This window comes from Macadamia integrifolia, unplaced genomic scaffold (genome assembly GCF_013358625.1).
Source record: "Macadamia integrifolia cultivar HAES 741 unplaced genomic scaffold, SCU_Mint_v3 scaffold538, whole genome shotgun sequence".
NCBI classification, from domain to species: domain Eukaryota; kingdom Viridiplantae; phylum Streptophyta; class Magnoliopsida; order Proteales; family Proteaceae; genus Macadamia; species Macadamia integrifolia.
Genome location: NW_024870479.1, coordinates 202,287 through 224,795, shown reverse-complemented (window position 1 = coordinate 224,795; position 22,509 = coordinate 202,287). Strand labels below are relative to the sequence as shown.

Genomic DNA, 22,509 nt, shown 5'->3' with positions numbered 1-22,509 from the left:
CTGAGGAGGCTCCAACCTCTGTTGGGCAGCTTTGCCCCATACTGCCACTTCCACCACCCTTAGCGGCAGCCTCACCTTCAGCAAACAAGGGGTTGTTCCTGGCCAGGCTTGCAGATCAATGTGGCTCCTCATCCACGTAAACTGCACCTTGTATTCCAGGTTCCTTCTCTAGCTCGGCGTCCTTGGCATCAGCGGTCTTCTTGTCTCTGCATGAAGTAATAGTGTGGCCAACTTTTTTGCAAAAACCACAGCGACCCATGCTGTCCTCATAGATAATTTTCTGTTTAAACCAGAATAGGGTAGTGGTCTCTTGCTGCCGTCTTTCCACTTGAATCTTGGCCACCCTTGTGCCTCCTATTTTCATCTCAACCAATACCTGGGTGAAGTTCCCATATATGACATGCTTAGTATGCTGATCAAGCACCACAGGCCTTCCAGCTACTTTCACCATAGTCAAAAGAACCTTCTCGTGCTAGTATTACAATGGCAAGTTAGGAAATTTAATCCAAACCAAAGCCTTATTCACCTGTTTCTAATGGATGTTGAAATCTGAGTGCCACCGCTGAAGTCTGACATATTGCCCACCCAACCTGACAGGACTACACCTTCAAATGGATGCCATATTGCCCTCCGATTCAAACTGGAAAATGGTGTAGCATTTTCCCATGGGAACCATCATCACCTTCCCTTTGATATTCATCCTTTTTGCAGCCTCATGTCTAATCGCATCCAAGGAAATGTATCAAAAATTAATTCTTTCAATCAGAGTGAAACAGTATTTACCCAGTCTATCATCATAAGCATCCTGGGGTATGATTACCTTGGTGGAGGTACCGGCATGGATAGGATCAAGGAGATCATCGATCTCAAGAAAAATGCTACCAACAGCCCTTGCGTAAGACTTCTGTGGGATTAGAGTCGCAGGCTATTCCTGGTCGTCAGAGTCTATCTCTACTTGTTCCATTGGTGGGGATCCATCCAAATCTTATCCATCGCCCAATGCTTTGGCCTCTTCCAGCACACCAGGGTAGTATCTCATCATTCCAAGGAATCTTCAGTGTTGAAGTCTTGGCATGTTCTTCATGTCTTGGTGACTTTGCGGTCTTGGATTCTTGGAGTCTAATACATTTGGTTTTATTTTTCAAGATCGACTTCTTCTACCAAAAATAAACATGTTATTTGTATGGCATCTTTAGTTTTATAGAGGGGGATCGTTCTCTTCAACAATAATCCTGATTCAATAGATGTAGTTTGGTGACTCTAGCATGGTTATTTCAGTTGAACTTTAAAAGCTAAAAAACATATTAATTATACACTTTACAATTCTATCTTTTTTTTTCCGCTAAAGATTCAGAATTTCATTAAAAAGAGAAAAAGAATTTACATGAACAAACTTCAAAACTAGATTTTTCCCCCACCTTTGGCATTGCCATCAGCAGGGAAAAACTCAGGAGGGAAAATTAAAACCGAATCTAGGCCTAGACTCAGCATCATGAGCTACCTCATTCCAAATGTGCTTAGGAAGCTGGACGTTTGTCTCGGATAATCCTGATTTTGCCGCATCTCGAGCCAAAAAATCAGCTATGCTATTTGCCTCCCTAAAATAGTGAGAAATCTTCCAAAAATGGAGAGCAAGAAAGGCTCCAGGGAGATCCAATCTTGAGCAACAAACCATGGAATAGATCTAGCTTGTACTGCCACAACCATTGCCATAGAGTCTGACTCGATCCATAGAGATGACGCTCTTAGATCTTTGGCCATTTGAATACCTGCCATCAAACCTTGAAATTCTGCTACATAATTAGTTTGAACTCCAAGGAATCTCTTAAAAGAGCCAATCACAACTCCCAGATCACTTCGAATAACTCCACCTGCACCAGCCCTACTAGGGTTGCCCATGGAGCTGCCATCCAAATTAATTTAACCAACCAAAAGGAGGCTTACACCAAAAAAATTCCAAAATCTCTGGTGGACGTTTAGAATTAATAATCAATCCCAAATGCCGGTAGCACATGAGATCAGAGAAATGGAAAATTCGGTCAGAGATGACAATTTTATAATCTTGGAAGTCTCTTTTTATCTTACCAAAGACAAAGAAATGAGAGAGCATTCTACTCTCATATCTCCTGGAATTCCGTTCCTTCCAAATATTTTCAGCCACAATGACAAGCCCCATAGACCAAGGATCCTTATGAACCATCACCCTGTGCTTTCGAATCCACCACTGAACTAGCTGAGGTAAATCAATAATATCAGGCCAAATCAATCCAAAACAGTCAAGGAACATGTTCCATATTGCCAGAGAAAATTTACAGTCCATGAATAGAAGATTAAAAGACTCTGATTGCTCATCACATAAGGAGCATTTGGAAACCAAGGGAATTCCTTTGCCGAAACAATATCATTCGTAGGAAGCTTTTTACAATTCTATCAAACTTTGACTCTAGTATGGTTATTTCTATCATCACCCATTCTTGATTCAATATTAATTTTTTTTTCCATATGCTACAACATCAATATTCAGATCCTTTTTTTTTTTCTTTTTTTTTTTCCTGCTAAAAAGATCCTATGTACTAAAATGGAAAAAGGAAATAGAATATAAGCTAGGTCATGAACGACACTAGAAACAACCAACAAAAAAGAAGAGAAGAAGAAAAACCACCCCCACCTTTGGCATTTCCATCAGCAGGGGAAAGTAGACCTAAAATCTCCATTACAAAACACTAATATAAATAAAACCTAGGCCGACTCAATGCATCAACCCAAAGCTTATCCTCCAATGAGCGTGGAAAGACATGGGTAAAAGAAGATGCACTATTCCGAGCAACCAATTTGGGCAGATAGTCCGCAATGGGAATTGCTTCTCTGAACCAATGAGTTATCTTCCATTGAATGGCTTGAAGATACAGAATTAAGAAGAGCCAATCCTGAAGAATATTCCAGAAATCTATTCCCTCCCATTATGAAAGCTATAGAATCCGATTCAATCTATAAATGTTGAATTCCCAACTCTTTTGCCATCATTAAACCTTTAACTAACTCTGAAATTCTGCTTCATAATTTGTTCTTACTCCTAGAAAGATCCCAAAAGAAGCTATCACCTTAGCATTTGAGTCACGGATAACACCACCTGCTCCTGCTCTCCTAGGGTTAACAGAGAACATCCACCCACATTAAGCTTGAACCATGAGGGAGGAGGCGCACATCAAATTATCTACAAGGTACGAGACTTTTTTAGAGAAAAGATTGATACACCCAATGTTCTAGCGCAAATTAGATCCACCATAGAAGGCACTCTACTCTTACAAGATGGGATTTGGTCTCTCATGGTTGCAATAATCTGCCTCAGGAAAAACTCTGTCTTCATTAATTTCCCTTCATACTTTCTAGCATTATGCTGCATCCAAAGGAAGAAGGGCACAAGGATGAGACGAGCCAACCAAGCCTCTTTGCAGGGACTTGATTACTCTTAGCTTTCCACCACGATACTAAGTCAGAGATTGAAGGCTGAGGTACCCAAGAAACATTAAAGCAAGAAGCGAAATTACTCCATATAAACTTGGAATAACTACAGTCCAAGACAAGGTGTTGTTGAGATTCCAAAGAACTATGGAAAAGCTCACATCGAGATACCAGATAGATACCTTTTGCATGGATATCCTTCTCCATAGCTAGTTTTCCATGCATCAATTTCCACTCAAACAGGGACTGACTAGGAAGAAGAGCCCTGTTCCAAACCAAAGAAAACCATGGGACTCTAGGATTTCTTCGCCTAAGCTCCTCCCAAGCTGATTTTATCGAGAATGCTCCCAACAAAGAAAGGCTCCAGAAACACTTATCCACCACCTGGAATGAAGGGATGTTCACATTCTCCACTCTTGCAAAAATATGTCTTAGGGGAAAAGAATTTACCTGTGGCAAATTCCATGAGAAATCTTGAATAAAATCCTTGACCAATCGCTCCCTTGGGCATAAAGATTCATCATAACTCAAGAGCTCTTCAATAGAGTGACTCTCCAATCACCTATCCGTCCAAAACTGAATTTTATCTCCCCTACCAACAACCCATCTTTCTTTTGAAGAAATAAAACCCCAAATTCTTTTAATACCAGGCCAAACAGAAGATGATTTATAAGATCTTCTAAACTCTCCAGAGGAGGACAAAAATATTGCTCTAAAAAATCTGCCCAACGTAGAATCTTCATGCTTCACTTGCAAGCAAGTTAACAAAGAAAAGCTCTATTTACATCACAGAGTCTTCTCAGTCCCAACCATGCTTCACATTTGGGTTTACAAACAGAGTCCCATTTCACCGATATTTTTTTGCTCGAATCAAAATCCCCTGTCCAAATAAAATTCTGCATCCATCGCTCTATAAGAACAACCAAAGAAGAAAGCCACCAATAGATAGAAAAGTTGTGAATAGGTATACTTGCAATGATCGACCTAACCAACTCCACCCTTCCTACCATAGAAAGAAGCTTTCCCTTCCATCCCTACATACAACCTTTGATGTTATCCATTAGAGGAAGCATTGGGTCTCTTCTAACTCTTCTCTTAAAAATCTCCACCCCTAGATATTGGGTAGGAAAATTGCAACTAGGGATACCCAACTCTTGAGTGATTCACTCCTTCATTGAAGAGATATTCCTAAAGAAAACTTTGCATATCAAAATTTCGTCTACAAATAGAAAACAGAATAAAACTGGGAACCTTAACCCCATGGGGACCCTGTAAAGCCTTAATTTTATTGGAGTTGATCATCTACTGTAGACCTCTACAGAGAACTTCTTCAGCCAATATAAACAAAAGGGGGGAGATGGGATCTCCTTGACGAAGACCTCTCTGCACACCAAAGAGACCCACTGGACCTCCATTAACTAGGACAGAGATTCTTGTTGATGCAAGAGTTTTAGTGAATCCAACCTATCCATTTGGGTCCAAACCCAAATTTTTCGAACACCACAAAAAGAAAAACCCATGATAAAGAATCAAATGCTTTCCTCATATCCAACTTCAATCCTAAGCCACCACCACGAGTAGAATTGAACATTAAATTAGCCAACTCAGATGCAACACTGGTATTTGAAGAATAACTTTACCTTGCTGGAAAGCACCCTGCTCTTCAGAAATTAGTCTAGGAATCAAGCCACTTAATCTCATTGCCAAGATTTTAATGCTAACTTTGCAAAAGAAGTTTCACATACATATAGGTCTAAACTTGTCTAGAATATTCACTCCCTCCACTTTTGGGATAAGGGTAATGAAGTAGTTATTTACACCTTTAGGCAAGTATCCTGAGAAAAAAAAAGAGCATGCCACCACACAAAATTCATGCTCAACAATGTCCCAACACTTCCTGAAGAAGGGACCACAAAATCCGTCCGACCCTGGAGAGCTATTAGGATCCAGCTCCCAAATCACCCTTTTGATTTCATCAGAAGATGGAGTAGATTCCAACCCCTCTCTATCTTTGTGAAGCAACATAGATGGAATGCACTCAAAAACTCAGGATGACAAGACAATGGAACTTCTCCATGGAAAGCTTCAAAGTACCCTGAAACATATTGACCCAACTGATTTTGACCCTCAACCATTGATCCATCTTCCTTCTTGAGATTGCAAATTAAGTTCCAAGCCCTTCAAGTTTTAGTAGACAGATGAAAGAATTTTGAATTCTTATCACTGTCCTTCAACCATCTATTTCTTGATTTTTCAGCCCAAAGCATAGCATGATCTTCCAAAGCTTTCACATATGTAGTTTTGGCATCTGCCTCACGGGCAAACACAAAATCATCCATCCATGAAATTTCTATTTCCGCCTGGACCACCTCCAATCTTTGTTTCGCACCCTGAAGCTCCACTTCAAAATTAGGGAAGTTTTCCCTTGCCTAATGCCTAAGGATAGGCTTTAGGTTCTTTAATTTCTAAACCAACCGATAGATCGGCCATCCTGTGATATCTTGCTCCCACTCCCTTTTAACAACCTGGACAAAATCAACATGATCCATCCAAACTCTGTGAAGCCTGAAGGGGGTGTTACCTGGTGTGTGAAATGCCTTTGAGAACACCAAAAGAGGAGCATGGTCAGATGCATATCGGTGTAGAACCCGTTGACAGCGATCTCCAAAGAAGGTAGACCATTAATTATTACAGAATGACCTATCTAACACAGCCGCCAAATGCCCTCGATGCCTATTATTGGTCCATGTGAATTTTAGACCTTGAGAAGGAACCTATAAAAGTGAACAGGCATCTACTATAACTCCAAATTCTACCGCTGCACCCATATTATACCTTCCCGGACCTTTTCTTTCGTGGGAAGCAAGAATAGCATCGAAGTCACCCGTCACTGTCCAGGGCTCTGCACCAATTGAAAGACTTGAAAAATCCAACCACAGCTCCCTACGGGTGGCTCTAAAGCAACTCACATGAATCATCGAGATACACACCCTCCTGCCCATCAAGTTCAAAGAGAATGTAATTTGTTGGTTCAATTCAGACATAACACAGGGTCTACTAATTGAAACTTTCCACAACACGCATAAGTTAGGAATCCCGTCACTTCGACTATTATATATGAAGTCCGAAGCTTACCCCAATCTATTAAAAAATAACGATGGAAACTTGGATACATCTACCATAGGTTCGGCGAGACAGAACACCTCATGAGAATGATCTTTCAATAAGCAAGACAAGACTCTTCGAGCTACTTTCTTCTTAACCCCTCTAATATTCCAATATAAAACTTTCATCATAAACAAAGTTTAAGAGGCAGCATTGACGGACTTCTTGGTCTGTCCTCTCGTGACTCGTTTCTTTTTTCGATGGGAAACCGAATGCTCCAAATTATTCAGTTCCTTTGCTTAGTCACTGCATCAATAACTGCAATCTCAGGATGAACCACAATCACCTGCCCATCCCAAACAGTAGTTGTAGGAAAGCTACCCACAACCTGCTCCACCCCACCACTGGTTTGATTTCTCTTTCTCCTTGGACGAACTGGAGAAGGAGCAATCATCATATTTCCAGCTTGACCTGCGGCACCCCTGTAGGAGTTTCTAGTTCCCCCTCTTAGACAAGCATTGACTTCTTGCGGAGGATCAGGATGGAGGCACTCACGGACCTCCCCTCCTCCCTTTCATTTTCTCTTGTTGACTAGAGTTCTTATCCAACATACCAGCACCTAAATCCGATTGGTGCTCCATTGACCCATTTTCCCAATTCGTGTCCGATCCCACAACATAATCTGACTCCTCACAATCAGACCCAACCACAAACTCATTTAGAGAATTAGAGTCGGACTCAATAACGCTATCTTGGGAGGATTCGCTTCCCAAAATAAATTCCAAATTTCCTTCTAAATCCTTGGCCCATGAGGAAACCACTAAATTCTCCTCATCAATCACGTTTGTGATTCTTTGATTCTCTCCCACCGTTTCCATATTGGGCAGTAAAACCTCCTCACAAGTTGGCCTAACCAAAAAAGATTGGGAATCCAAATTTGAATTACCTTCCTGATTAGGAAGGTCATCTCCCACACGCCCCACTGAGTTAACTCTACCAGATTTGGGTAACACTGAGTCAACTCCATCTTCAACGTAAGTTGCTCCAGGGATCAATACCGCCCTATCTTATACTCCCTGACGCTCATCCTCTGTGATCTTTAATTGAAAAATAGAGAGCCGATGTCCCACTCGTTTGCAGAAGCCAAAACGAACCATCCCATCTTTGTATATCACCTTCTGCCTAAAATAGAACTCTTTCATCGTGCCTGGCTCTCTATGTTCTACCTGGATTTCCTCAATACAGCTTGAAGACTCCTCTACATCCAACTCAACCAATACTCGAGCATAGTGTCCCAAAATGCCTTGTTTGGTTCTACCCACCGCCTTGGCCATAGACAAAAGAATGTTTTCATGCCCGTATTCCAGGCGAAGATTTGGAAAACAAATCCACACAAGCTTTGTCATAATAAGCTTGTCATGTATGTTAAAATCTGGTTTCCATCTCTGAAACGAATGAGCTAACCACCAAGCTGTAAGGGACTTCGTCGCCATATCTCTGCCATGTCTTCTTCTATTTGGAACTGAAATATAACATAACCTTTGCCAAGAGGATGCATAACAACCTGCTGTTTCAATTTCCACTTTTCTGTAGCCTCTTTTCTTAAAACATCCAGCGAATGCAAACGAAAGTTTATGCGACCAATCAAAGCAAACCTGAATTTCTGTCAGACGCTCTTATTGACCAACGTCCAGCTCACAGTCCAGCTTGGACGATTCTCTCCAAGATATAGTCAATCCCACAGCTCACAGTCCAGCCGTCTCCAAGATACAGTCAATCCCACAGCTCACAGTCCAACTTGGACGATTCTCTCCAAGGTACAGTCAATCCCACTTGTGATACAAATCACCGCAAACTCTTGGATCCTATACTGCAGTATCTTCTACAGTTGGAAAGCCAAAAATTGCTATTAGTTATTCTTGGAAGAATTTAATTGTAATAAGATTGTAATCTTAATTTCCATTTTGGTTATGATCTGATGTAATCTCTACAAATACTGTAAACCTAGCTAATGAAAGAAAGTGAACACAATTCAAATTCAATGTGGTATCAAGAGTTCAATAGGCCACCGTCCCTCTTCTTCCTTTTTTTTTTCTCTTCTTCACCATGTCGCTGGAAACTCTATTAACCAACCTCACCTCTCCCTCTCCCTCTCCCACATCCTCTCAACCAGTGCTCATGGGAGCACGTCATTTTGTCTCCATCAAGCTCACGTCCAAGAACTTTCTGTTCTGGCATGCTCAGATACGGCCCTTCCTCAAGGGTCAGAAAATTTTTGGCCATCTCGATGGCTCCAAAACGCGGCCCACTGAGGCAACCGCTGCTTCCGACTGGGACGATCAGGACTCCCTGATTATGAGTCTCCTTATATCCACCCTCTCCGATGAAGTGCTTCCTCTCATCGTCGACAAAGAAACTAGCAAAGACATCTGGGACTCTCTATGTTCTGCTTTTGGTTCTGCTTCTACCACTAGAACCATGTCTCTCAATCTTGGCCTTTAAGACCTCTCTTAGAAGACTGATGAATCCATGACCAGCCTTATGCAATGAGCCAAGTCCCTCTCTGATGAGCTTGCTGCTGCGGGGTCTCCTATAAAACAATCCGACCTCTGTCTTCACATTCTTTGCGCTCTTCACAAAGATCTTCGCGACATTGTTCCAACGCTCCTTGCTCGTTTTGAGCCACTAGCCTATTCTGATCTTCTTGGCGTTCTTCTCAGCCACGAGTTCATGAATAAGGCCTCTGCTTGTAACACATTAGAGACCGATCCTCCTGCCTCTATAGACACTCCATCATCTAACACTGCTCAGCGTGATGCCTCTTCCACCACTTCTAACTCTCAATATGGGAAAGGTGGTCGTGGTGGTCACGATGGGCGTGGACGAGGTGGTCGTGGTGGCCATGGCGGCCACTTTCCTCAACTAGGCATGCACGTGTGGTGCTCCATCCACAACTATGCAAACCACAATGCCAACACCTGTTATTACTGATCCCTATCCAACCTGGCTACCCCTTCCCTCAACCTTATCTTGGCTTTAATCCCAACCCTCAACTAGTGGCTCACTTCACAACCAACCCTCCTCTTCTTCCCACACCCACCTACCCACCTTACTACAACCCATCTACCGCTCTGACTTGGTACCCTGATACCGGTGCAACCCATCACGTCACTCCTGACATTCAATCTCTCACATCCTATGACTCGTACAATGGTAACCACAAACTTCATGTGGGTAATGGTTAGGGACTCTCTATCAGTAATATTGGTTCTTCTCTCCCTTCTCTCTCCCCCTCTCGTTCTTTTAATTTATGTGATGTCTTGCATGTTCCCTCTATCACAAAACCTCTCCTTTTTGTTCAGCGATTTGCTTGCGACAATAAAGTCTTTTTTGAATTTCACCCTTCTCACTTCTTTGTCAAGGATCAAGTAACCAAGAAGATTTTGCTTTCCAGACCGAGTAAGGGGAGTCTCTATACCCTGTCTTCTCCGTCTTCTTCTCTAGTCGCCAATTTCACTGAGTGCACTTCCATCAATGGTTGGCATCAACGGCTTGGTCACCCTCACTCTGGTCTTTTCAAGTTCATGGTTGGTGCAAATGCCTTGTCGTGTCTCTCCACCAAGCTTAGTTCTGTGTGCCCTGCTTGCCAATTAGGCAAAGCTAGTAGATTGTCATTAGGGCAAACTTTTTCTCTTAGTTTATTTCCTTTAGACTTAGTTCACAGTGATGTATGGGGTCCGTGCTCCACTTTGTCTATTGATGGCAACAAATACTTTGTTATTTTTATTGACGATAATAATAAGTACATTTGGTTTTATCCCCTAAAATTAAAATTTTCTGACATCTTACAGGATTTTGATGGAAAGGAATGCTAGAAGACATGATGGAATCTTAAAGTCTATGGAGCGCTGCTTTGCCATGACTAGAAGTGAAATCTCTTCATAGTCCTTGGTTTACTCAGGGAAGTTGATCTCCCTTTCGGATCTACTAAGTGCTAGAAGGCTGGGATTTTCAGGTGTTCAGGGTAGGCCTAGTGAAATTTTTGAAATTTTTTGGTGTTGGCCCCCAAGAGGATGGTGGAAGGTAAACACAGATTGGTGTTCTATCGGGAATCCAAGTGTCTCTAGAGTTGGAGGTGTATTTTGCAATGATAAAGGGGAGGTGTTGGCAAATTTCAGGATTTCCCTTGAATTCATTCAAACTTTGTGGCAAAATTTATGGCTGTGATTTCAGGGATTGAACATGCTGAAAAATTGGGGGTGGAAAGGCTGTGGATTGAATGTGATTCAGTCGTAGTGGTTACTTTGGTCAGAAAAGAAAAGTCCCATGGATCGTTCATCAAAGGTGGATAGCTTGTATGAATATTAAACGATATAGGAGTTCTCTCCCCATTAGGAAACTCTATATTTGATTTACATGATGAGAGTCCCTATTTTGAGAAACTGTATATATGGGCTGCATATTAGGAATTCATATCCTTTGTATTAGTCAAGCATATCACACGTAGAGAGTATAAATATGTTAAAAGAGGTTGTCCTAGTCAATCTAAAAAGATTTGGAATACAAAAAATTATGATAAGGTAGGATTCTACATGTGATATGCTTGACTAATACAAGGGATATGAATTCCTAATATGCAGCCCATATATACAGTTTCCCAAAATAGGGACTCTCATCTTGTAAACCAAATATAGAGTTTCCTAATGGGGAGAGAACTCCTATATCGTTAATAATGAGGTTCCTACATCCGGTTGAGTGGGAAATCAGTCTCTGCTGGCAAGAGGCTAACTCTATTGCTGACTTTCTTTCCAAGTCTGCTGCACATTTTGATATCTCTGACCCTGTGATGGCTTGGCCGGCTTTGGCCAAGAAGGATCTAAATATGGACGCTTTGGGTTGTCCCAGATATAGGATGACTCAGTGTCTTTTTCCTTTGTGATCTATTTGTTGCGTCTCATGTGTGGTTGATGTGGTTGGATCTTTTTCTGCATATGGAAATGCCGGCGGTGGATTAAGAGGTCGGCCTCAGTCATCCTGTTGGCTGTTTCGGTGTCTCTTTTCGGTTCCATTCAATTTGTAAATTATTCCATTTTTTTTCTTCTATATTTTATACAATTGATTCTTAGTGAAAATAAATTTAAAATATGTATTGTCTATTTAAATTTTTTTTTCCATTCCATTTTTTATAACTATGTTAAGCAACAAATAAAATCATATGACCTAGCTATAGGTCAATCCATAGGAAATAAATGCTGAAAATAAAATCTGATATGCATAATAATAGAATAAATTAGATTTACATATTATTTGGCTGGTTATGTATTGAATCAATTATTAAAAACTTACCAAATTTGGAAAAAGATCAGCTTTGGATTCCAAAATGTCCAATCATTCCAGCCCCAATGAATCAAATAAAATATCGATTTTTTTTGGGGGGGGTAAAAATCAAAACTCTATTTAATTATCACATACCAATTGTGTATTTATTTATTGGTTCGTTCACTAAAAAATGTATTTTTTTTTATTAGTGTTATTTGTCCCCTACTGCAATATAAAGTATAGTGGAGACATTGGATCCAATGATCATCAGAGTGAAAATAAAGTGAACATGTTATCACTAAATGATTCCTTATTTTCTCTACTAGCTGGTCTCTTAGATCCTCTCCATTCTGGTTATTTTCTTTGGATTTCTTCTCTTGGAATTTTTGAAAACTTTGAAAGAGTTGTAGAAATATAACCATACACTAAATTTAGTAAATATTCTGTTTAATTTTAGGAATAAAAATAGGAAAATTGTTTCCAAAATCTAATGGAAACGAACAGGTATTACTCCATTTAGCATTTTAGCTAGTAAGTAGTTCAATACTTATGTTGTCCTCTCTCTCTAAATATACTCTGCCAATTATCTAAAGTAATATTATCCTCTCTAGTCTCTACTGCTCATCATCTCTTAGTCTCTCAAGATGATGGATTCTTCTCATACCTTTGGTATCCTTGTTCTGATGACTCCTTTCTATATTGGGTTGTTGTCTTCCATAGTGATTTTAAGTGTTCCGGCCTTGGCTTCAAATACAAGTTGCAATTTTCCAGCAATCTTCAACTTTGGGGACTCAAATACTGATACAGGAGCTGATTCTGCTGCCTTCTCTCTTGTCACCCCACCCAATGGGGAGACCTTTTTTCACATGCCTATTGGAAGACCTTCAGATGGAAGGCTCACCATTGATTTCATAGGTAGAAATTAAACTTTGTTTCATTATTTCCTAGGCTTTCTGCTCAGGTGGGGGGAAGGAACTCCACCCTCACTACTTACACCTAGACATAGCTGGATGTGAACGCAAGCTGTTTCTCTGTGAAAACCCCTTAATATATCAATTCCAGGGCCAATCTAAATCGATCTAGACCTGAATGAACTAGGACTGATCAAGATCCCAATTCAGGTTTTTCAAGCCTGCCACACTAACCCTATATTGGTGATACAAAACCACCTCAGTAGAGGTGGAGTGGGGCGAGTCTCTATCCAACCCACCCCATTGCCATTCCTAATATTTGTAGGGAAAACCACAGAATATGTTGCTTTCTAGCCGTTTACGTTGGGAGACTAAAATAGGCCAATGCTATGGGCTATGGAGTAAAGTAGTGTTTGGATAGATCAAATAATATGAGTTATAGGTAATGGGATTAAGCTTTAAGGAGTCCCCCAATTGTACACCCCCCCCCCCTTCCCTCCTGCCATTTTCCCTTTTCTTTTGAGCTAAAAATCTGCAAACAAAGAGATGGTTACCTGAATCCTATTTTTTCATCGAATCTCTTATTGCTAATGCAAAGGCAATGGAACAGTTATTGACTTGATCATTGTTTTTAAAATAATGAATATTTTGATCACCTGAAAGATTCGGATTACCTAACCTCAGTGCATATCTCGATTCATTGGGAACTAGCTTCATCCACGGTGCAAATTTCGTGGTATCGGGGGCAACAATTAGGCCGTCGGATAAAAGCCGAACTGGGTGAGGACCCAGCCCCTTCTACTTGGATGTGCAAGTCTCACTGTTCCAACAATTCAAATCCAGATCATAGTTAATCAGGAACCGAGGTAATTATTTAATTAGCTAAAATCCCTCTATAGCTATAAATCATTTAGCAGTACCGGTTCATAAAATCCTATTCATCATCTGTTGATAGGTGGAATCTACACAAATTTGTTACCCAAGGAGGAGTTTTCTGGTCAAGCTTTGTACACATTTGATATTGGTCAAAATGATATCGGTTTGGGTTTATTCAGCAACCAATCTCTAGAGGAAATTAAAGTTGACATTCCTGATGTAATTAGCACGCTCTCCAAGATTATTCAGGTAATTAATAATATTTGAACCGTCTCAATAACAAGTTAAATTCATTATTTTCTAGGCAGTAGTGTTGTTGGTGTGTATCTCTTGTTGAGGTTCTTAAGTTTTCATTAATCACAATATGGATTTGTATATTATGTTGCAATTGGGCCACCCCGTCCATGAGCAAATGGCTTGTAAACTATATTAGGTTAAACCGAAACCGAATTGTCTAACAAACGGGATTAGATAATGAAATCAAGATTGTTAATTTTATTTATTTATTTTTTTTTGTCAAATGTCTTTTTCATTTTTTATTTTTTAAGTGAAATGGATGTAAACTTAACATTGAATGACTTAACTTACTATGTCTCCATTTATTGGTTTTAATTAGTTTGTCATCGGTTTAAAGGGTTCAGTTAGGTTTAAACCATTCAACTAAACGATCTCAATTTTGAAACCAACATTAAACCACTTCTTAAAAGATTTCATGATTTCTATTTCAATGGCATGGTTCGGTTTCAATAAATGATTTACAGTTTGATTTTCATACCCTTATGGATGGATGTGGTTCTAATTTGCAAGCAGTGTATGATTTAGGAGGGAGATCATTATGGATCCATAACACAGGTCCTATTGGCTGTTTTGCATATATCCTTACAAACTTTTTAGTGAGTAATGCATCTGACATAGATAAAGCTGGTTGTGCAACTCCTTATAATGAGGTATCACAATACTTCAATCAGAAGTTGAAGGAAGCTGTTGTGGAAATGAGAATGCAACTTCCCTTGGCTGCCATCACATATGTGGACATTTACTCTATCAAGTACCTCCTCATGAGCCAACCTCAGGACTTTGGTAAGTCATCATCATCTAAAATTTTAGAGAGAGAGAGAGAGAGATATGATTGACACATTTGCAGGATTTCAGCAACCACTGGTAGCTTGTTGTGGCTTTGGAGGTAAATATAACTTCAGCAATATCGCACGATGTGGGCCGACAGTAGTTGTGGATGGGAAACCAACATTCATAGGATCTTGCGCAAACCCTTCCGTTAGAGTTAACTGGGATGGAAGCCATTTAACCAAGGCAGCTAATAAATTTATTGTCGATCAAATTGTGACTGGAAAATTTTCAGACCCACCAATCTCTTTACAAAATGCATGCAACAGAGATGAATCTTCTGCATAATCAGATTACCCTAGATATCTAGAGTTTGATCTATCTATTGTTTGTAATCTGTACTGATAATATGTCATGAAATAATAAAGCCTTTTATTTTTACCCTTTAATTAATTCAAGGAAACAAAAACTCTTAAGCGATTTATGATGGGATGAAGTTGACTTTGAGAAAAAAAGATGTTCTTAGTCATCCATTTGAAACATCGCTGACATATAGCCATTTTTCAATCATGGAATTGCAACTTTCATTCCATTTATGAATCCCTATTTATTAAGGGAGCTTAGGCTGCTTCTTCTTGTTTAGTTTCAAGCTCTCGACCAACACTTCTTGTGATTTACCTCCGTAAAAAAATTCGTTAACCTCCAAGTAATTGATTCAAGAAAGGGACTGAATAACCTCCTTTGTTGAAGAAAGTCCCAAGGAATAGATTTCCTAAGGACAACCTCTGCCACTGTCTGTGAATCACATTCCACCCACAACCTCTCCTCTCCCATCTCCTTTACATACTTCGGACCAATAAAAAGGGAGGAGAATTCCACTTTATAGTTAGTCATATTTCCAAGCGGGATAGCATAACTAATAAAACCAATCCAGAACAATTACGAACCACTCCACCAACCCCTGACAAACCTCGATTTCTCAAGAAACACCCATCTATATTCAACTTGACCAATCCAACAATAGGTCTAGTCCACTTCAGATCTTCAATTGCAAGAGATGTAGAGGTAAATTTTACCTTAAAATCCAGGTTTCTAGATAGAAGGAAATGGACCATTGACCATGAGAGAAGCTCCCTCACGTGAGATGACTCCCCAATATTACTCAAGGCCGCCTTCAAAATTAGACCAAATAGATGCTCATTCTCATCATATCATCTTCTAATATTTGAACCTTCTTATTAACTAGGTAAATTTATTATTTCCTAGGCAGTAGTGTTGTTGGTGTGTATCTATTGTTGAGGTTCTTAAGTTTTCATTAATCACAATATGGATTTGTATAATGTGTTGCAATTGTGCCACCCAGTCCAAATGCCTTGTAAACTATATTAGGTTAAACCGAAACCGAATTGTTTTATAAACTAGTTAAGACAATGAAATCAAATCATAAGGTTGAAGGATGGAGAATGATGTGAGGAATGGGGATTCCACTACAGGATTGTTGGGTGATGGTCAGGATCCGGATGGAGGGCGCTTCAAACAAGGCCTCATCACGGATTATTTGAAACCAGTCCCTAGGATAGATGCCAGGCCAGTCAGGGAGGAGGCTGCTATGGAATTGGCAGTGCTGCCTGAACCTATCCATTCAGGTAGGAAGACCTTTGCAACAGTGGTGGGTAGATCTCTACTTGATGTCGATTCACTACCTGAACCTATCCATCGGGCTCTTGTACCAAAATAGTGATTCCCCAGGATGCTTATGAAGAGCGGCTCTCCAGATTTCGTTTTGCGTTGATCGGAAGAGCTAACTTTCAAATGATTTCAATGAATAATATTAGACAAGAGGCTAAGAATTGGAACCTAAAGGGCCAAATCAGAATGGCACCAATGGGTAGGGGTTTCATTTTATTTCAATTTGAACTAGAAGGAGACATGTCTACTATGTGGCGGCAGAGCCCCCCTAAAGTTGGGGGACATTTCATCAGATTTCAAAGATGGACACCTGATTTCGACGTCCACGCGAAGAATGCTATGATGATGGATTCATTTCCCTGACCTGCCTTTGGAATACTGGCATGAGCGAATCCTTCTCTCAATGGCAAAGACAGTAGGCAGGCCTGTGGCTTTGGACAGACGAACCCAGACCACTGCGATGGGGAATTTCGCCCGGGTCTAAGTGGAGGTAGAGATTAATGGAAAGAGATTGGATGAAATTCAAGTGGAGAGACTGAAACCAGGAACCTAGGAGGTCTTCTGGTTTAAACAAGCCATTATCTATAAAGATGGGATGGCTCGATGTGGTTATTGCAGGAAGGTTGGACACTATGTCCAAAACTGCAGGGAGAAGATAGCGATGGAGGTACCCAGGACTAAGCAGGGAGAAGCTAGTCTTGATGCAACAAACCAGGATGCCATTGCCGGAGCTGAAGCGGCTAACACAGTTTCTGGCAGGGAGGAGAGGGGCTAGACGGTGGGGAGAAGATCTTCCCAAGTTGGAAGGAATCCAGATTCCGTAGGGTATGATTCTCTTTCCAACTTGAGAAGAAAGAACTTAGAAGATAATATCCTAGACTCAAATGAGGGGAGGACATATGGCAATGTTGAGATCGTCCTCCCCATCCATTATGGAACAATTATGGAAGGCAATCCGGCTGAATTCCTTGCAAAAGAGGGGCATTTCGAATTTGGTTCTACAAATGAATCGGAGTACGGGTCGAATACCCTTGAGGAGGATGGAGCGATGGATGCGGGTCAGTGATCAGTAGGTCTCTCCAGTTCTGGGCAGTCTATCTATGTTGCTGAGATGCACGAAGACCACGGTGACACAGTTCGCAATACCTCTCAATCTATTATAGCCATCCCTGACACCTAAGTGGTTGGTGGTAATGTACTCATTCACCACAGAGAGGTGAACGCCGCAGGAATTGAAGAGGATGGTCTCAGCCAAGTGCTGTGAAGGAAGAAAAAGAAGGGATTATCTACCGGCATTGCAGTGCAGGCTCAGAGAAAGTCTGGCCGTATTGGCCTCTCAAGAAGGTAATCCATGAATGTGCTATTCTGGAATATAAGAGGCATGAAGAAGGCTATTGCAAAATTAGCCTTGAGTAACATTCTAAAGGAGAAGTTCCCTGAAATAATCTGCATTGCAGAACCTATGGTTGATGTCACCGCCTTCCCTAAGCTTTTCTTTAATAGGCTGGGATTTGATATCGACTTTATCCATAATAACAGATCAGACAAAGTTCCAAACCTGTGGCTGATGTGGAAAAGAAATATTAGAAGATCGGACATTGTGTCTGCGATCGACCAGCATATTACCATCTCTCTAGAATGGCACAAAAAAATTATTAGAGTCTCTGTCGTCCATGCGAATTGCTTTCGAGCGAGAAGAAGAGATCTTTGGGCCTCCCTGGCTGCCTCTGCGCCTGCTCAGACTATGCCTTGGCTTGTAGTTGGTGATTTCAATGCCATCTTGGCTTCAAATGAAAAGAGAGGTCCTGAAGCCTTTAATATGGGGGCGGCAGCTGAATTTGGTGCTATGGTGGACTCTTGCGATCTCATGGCCCTCCCTTCTCAGGGAAGCAGGTTCACTTGGACCAATAATAGTAAGAGAGGGAATGTGCTGGCCAGATTGGATAGAAGCTTTTGCAATAATGCCTGGGTTGAATTTTTTCATGAGGGAGTTCAGCAGGTTTTCCAGAAAATTGGCTCAGATCATGCGCCAATCTTTATTTCTTCAGTTCCCAGCGAAAAACCGAACAATTGCCCCTTTAGATTTCATAGACATTGGGTGGAACACAAGGATTTTTTATCTATGGTAAGTGCTTCATGGAGCGGCTGGACTCTTAGCACCAACTTATATAGGGTTGCAGAGAAGCTTAAACGACTTAAGGGCACCCTAAAGCTTTGGGCAAAAACTGAATTTCCGAATTTCAATATAGAGCTTGAGCAGGAAAAAAAGGAGATGGAGGAGGTCCAAAAGAAAATTGACGAAGATGGTCTTGATGATTTTTTATTTGTTCAAGAGGCGGATGCCAAAACAAGGTATTTAAAGGCAATGGAGTACTATGAAAAAATGTGGGCTGAAAAATCGAGGATTCGATGGAAGAATCTTGGGGACAGATGTACAAAATTCTTCCACCTCTCGGCGAAGATGCGAAGAATTAAAAACTCTATTAGATGCTTAAAGACAGATGATGGCACTATCATATCAGAGCGATCAGACCTAGAACACTATATGGTGGACTTCTTCACTAATTTTCATAAAGCAGCGCCTGTGTCTAGGCATCCCTCGATCCTTGACTACATTCCCCGTGAATTATTACAACGAGATAGAGCCATTTTGGACAGAATCCCTTCAAATTTGGAGATCAAAGAGGCGGTTTGAAACCTTGATCCTGCTAGCTCTCCTGGCCCAGATGGGTTCCCTGGTGAGTTCTTCAAGCACTGCTGGGATATTATAGCATATGATGTTTGCAACGCTATTCGCTGCTTCTTTATTTCTGGAATCATGCCTCAGGGGATCAACAATAATTTTCTCTTACTTATCCCAAAGACTGAAGGGGCTGACTCTTTGGATAAATTCCACCCCTTGTGTATGGGAAATTTTATTTGCAAAATAATTTCTAAAACTCTTGCTATGAGACTGACAAGCTTCCTTCTGAGAATTATTTCTCGCGAGCAAGGGGCCTTCCAAAGGGGGAAAATTATTCATACAAATATCTACTTGGCTTCGAAGCTAGCTAATATGATGTCGACTGCGATGAGAGGAGGAGGGATGGGAGTTAAAATCAACATCAAAAAGGCCTTTGACACAATTGATTGGAGCTTTCTATTCTCAGTCATGAGGAAATTTGGATTCTCTGAAACCTGGATTGGATGGGTTCATCAGTTGTTGGATTCTGCAAAAATCTCCATTCTTCTGAACGGAGGACTGGTGGGTTACTTTAATGTCGGTCAGGGGCTGAGGTAAGGTGACCCCTTATCTCCTCTCTTATTTGTTTTGGCTGAAGAGGTCCTGTGTAGAGGGCTCAATATGATAATCCGAGAGAAGAAAATCAAACCCCTAAACGGCCCTCGTGGGATGCCTACCCCCAGTCATATGTTGTTCGCCAACGACATATTCATATTCATCAATGCATCTATAAGGTACGTCAAGAATCTTAAATCCTTCTTAATTATGTATGAAGAATGCTCAGGTCAACACATCAGCTTGGAGAAGAGCAAGGTGTTTTTAGGGAACATCTCTGCTGCTAGAAAGTTGATAATAGGAGAGACGATGGGAATCCCAATTTGTAGTTTGCCCACTAAGTAATTGGGTGTGGAAATTTTCAAAGGTAGAGTTAAGAAAGAATTCCTCCTCCCTGTGATGGACAAAGTTAAAGCGAGACTTGCGGGTTGGAAGGGAAGGCTGCTCTCTATGGCAAGTAGAGTGGAGCTTGCCAGAAGTGTGGTGACGAGCATTCCCATGCATAGCTTCTCTGTATACTGGTGGCCATCTGAGCTCATCAAGATCATGGAGAAGTGGATTCGCAACTTCATCTGGACAGGAGATGTTGATGCGTGCAGATCTATCATAGTAAGTTGGGATCAGTGTTGCAAACCAAAATCTGAGGGTGGTCTAGGTCTGCGTAGGTTAAGGGAGATCAATGAAGCCCTGCTGTTCAAGGCGGTTTGGAAGAGGAAGCATGATGACGACCCAGCTTATAGATTTTTGAAAGCTCGCTTCACTAAAGTAGATGGATCTCTTCGAAAAGGCCACATGTCCTCTTCGATATGGACGGGTTTCCAGAAATTATGGGAGTTTTTCTCCTTAAACGAAAGATGGATCATCGGGAATGGACGGAAAATAAATTTTTTAAATGATAGATGGCTGGGGCCTAAGATTATCGCTGAGCTTATGGAGACAGAACAAAATTCAGACGAAGCATTCAATGGTAAGGTTGATCGAGTCATTCAGAATTGCGAATGGAACTTCCCCAATTGCCAATCGAGTACAATGACTAAAAGCATCAACACCATCATGGAAATCCCTCTTCCCCAGTCTGAGTACGAAGATAGGTGTGTTTGGAGCCCCAACACTGATGAGATTTTTTCGACAAAATCAGCATGGAATACAATTAGGCGGAAAAAGGACTCAATCTCTTGGGAGGCGCTGATCTGGTCTAAGAAATTGCACCTGAGAATTTCTATCTTTGGGTGGAGAATCATGCATGGCAAACTACCTACTGATGCGGCGGTTATAAAAAGAGGAATCTCTATGGCCTCTAGATACGACTTATGCAGAAGCTCGAGCGAGGATTTGGATCATATTTTGGTCCATTGCCAGTATGCAGAGAGAGTTTGGAATATTGTCTGTGAATGGTTTAATATTCCAAGTAGGAAGCATGAGTCCCTTCATGATCTGGCTTCATGGTGGAAAAGGAAAATGAAGATAGTTAATCTGAAAGAGGTCTGGTCAATCGCCTTTGCCATTTCAGCTGAAAACATTTGGAAAGAAAGGAATGGGCACCGCTTTGAAGAAAGACAGAGACAACAAAGGCATGTGATTGAAATGATTAAGAACAACATTAGAGAGACTATTCCTAATGTGAAAACATCAATCAAATCCATGAATAAAATTCTTTGTTGCAGGAGGTTGGGTCTGAACATTCTTAGCACGGGCATTAAACCCCCTCTGGAAGTTTATTGGTGCAAACCGCTTACGGGGTGGGTCAAGCTAAACTTTGATGGAAGCTCTCTTGGGAACCCTGGTAATGCAGGTGTAGGTGCAATCATGAGAGATCATAATGGTAGGTGTCTCTGGTCTTGCAGTATATATTTGGGGATTAAAGAAAATTATGAAGCAGAATTAGGTCTAATGCATGGTCTCATGAAAGCAAAACAGTTAGCTATTCCATTCCTTTGGGTAGAATCAGATTCAGCGGCTCTGGTTATGTCAATTCATCAGGGAAAAATTCCATTGATGGCTATGCAGAGATGGAACCATCTAAGGCAATTCCTGGGAAGTATTACATGGAAAATCACTCACAACTATAGAGAAGGGAACTCGGTGGCAGACTTCCTAGCCAAGAAAGCTGCAAAATCAAGATGCTCGACAGTCAATGACGTTTTTCCAGGCCATATCTCTGATATGATGGCGAGAGATGAATCTTCTAGACCCTCGTATAGATTTATGTAGTGAGCGGCCCTAGGTCCTACTGATGGCTATGCTGAAGGTGGGGCCTCATGGCTTGCTCTGTGATTTGTTTGTTGTTTGCTGGTTTTTTTCTTCTTTCTCAATAAATTATCCATTTAGCAAAAAAAAGAAATCAAGATCATTAATTTTAAGTTTTTTTTTATTATTTTTTTTATTTTTTTATACAAATGACTTTTTTCCTTTTTAATTTTTTAGCAAAATGGATGTAAACTTAACATTGAATGAATTAACTTACTACGTCCCCATTTATTGGTTTTAATTAGTTTGTCATCGGTTTAAAGGGTTCAGTTCGGTTTAAACCAGTCAACTAAACGATCTCAATTTTGAAACCATCATTAGACCACTTCTTAAACAATTTCATCATTTCAATGTTAATGGCTTGTTTTGGTTTTGATAAATAGTTTACAGTTTGATTTTCATATCCTTATGGATAGATGTGGTTCTAATTTGCAGGCAGTGTATGATTTAGGAGGTAGATCATTCTGTATCCATAACACAGGTCCTATTAGCTGTTTTGCATATATCCTTACAAACTTTCCAGTGAGTAATGCATCTGACATAGATAAAGCACATGTG

At 40.7% G+C, this 22,509-nt stretch overlaps 1 protein-coding gene and 1 pseudogene across 1 annotated transcript; both read left to right on the top strand.

The window, feature by feature from the left end:
* Positions 1 to 8,745: 8,745 nt before the first annotated feature.
* Positions 8,746 to 15,086, top strand: LOC122069147 (annotated as a pseudogene).
* A 2,692-nt stretch (positions 15,087 to 17,778) lies between these two features.
* Positions 17,779 to 19,122, top strand: LOC122069146. The gene has a single exon (XM_042633086.1). It carries the CDS (start codon positions 17,779 to 17,781, stop codon positions 19,120 to 19,122), a length of 1,344 nt encoding a protein of 447 aa, XP_042489020.1.
* Positions 19,123 to 22,509: the final 3,387 nt, after the last annotated feature.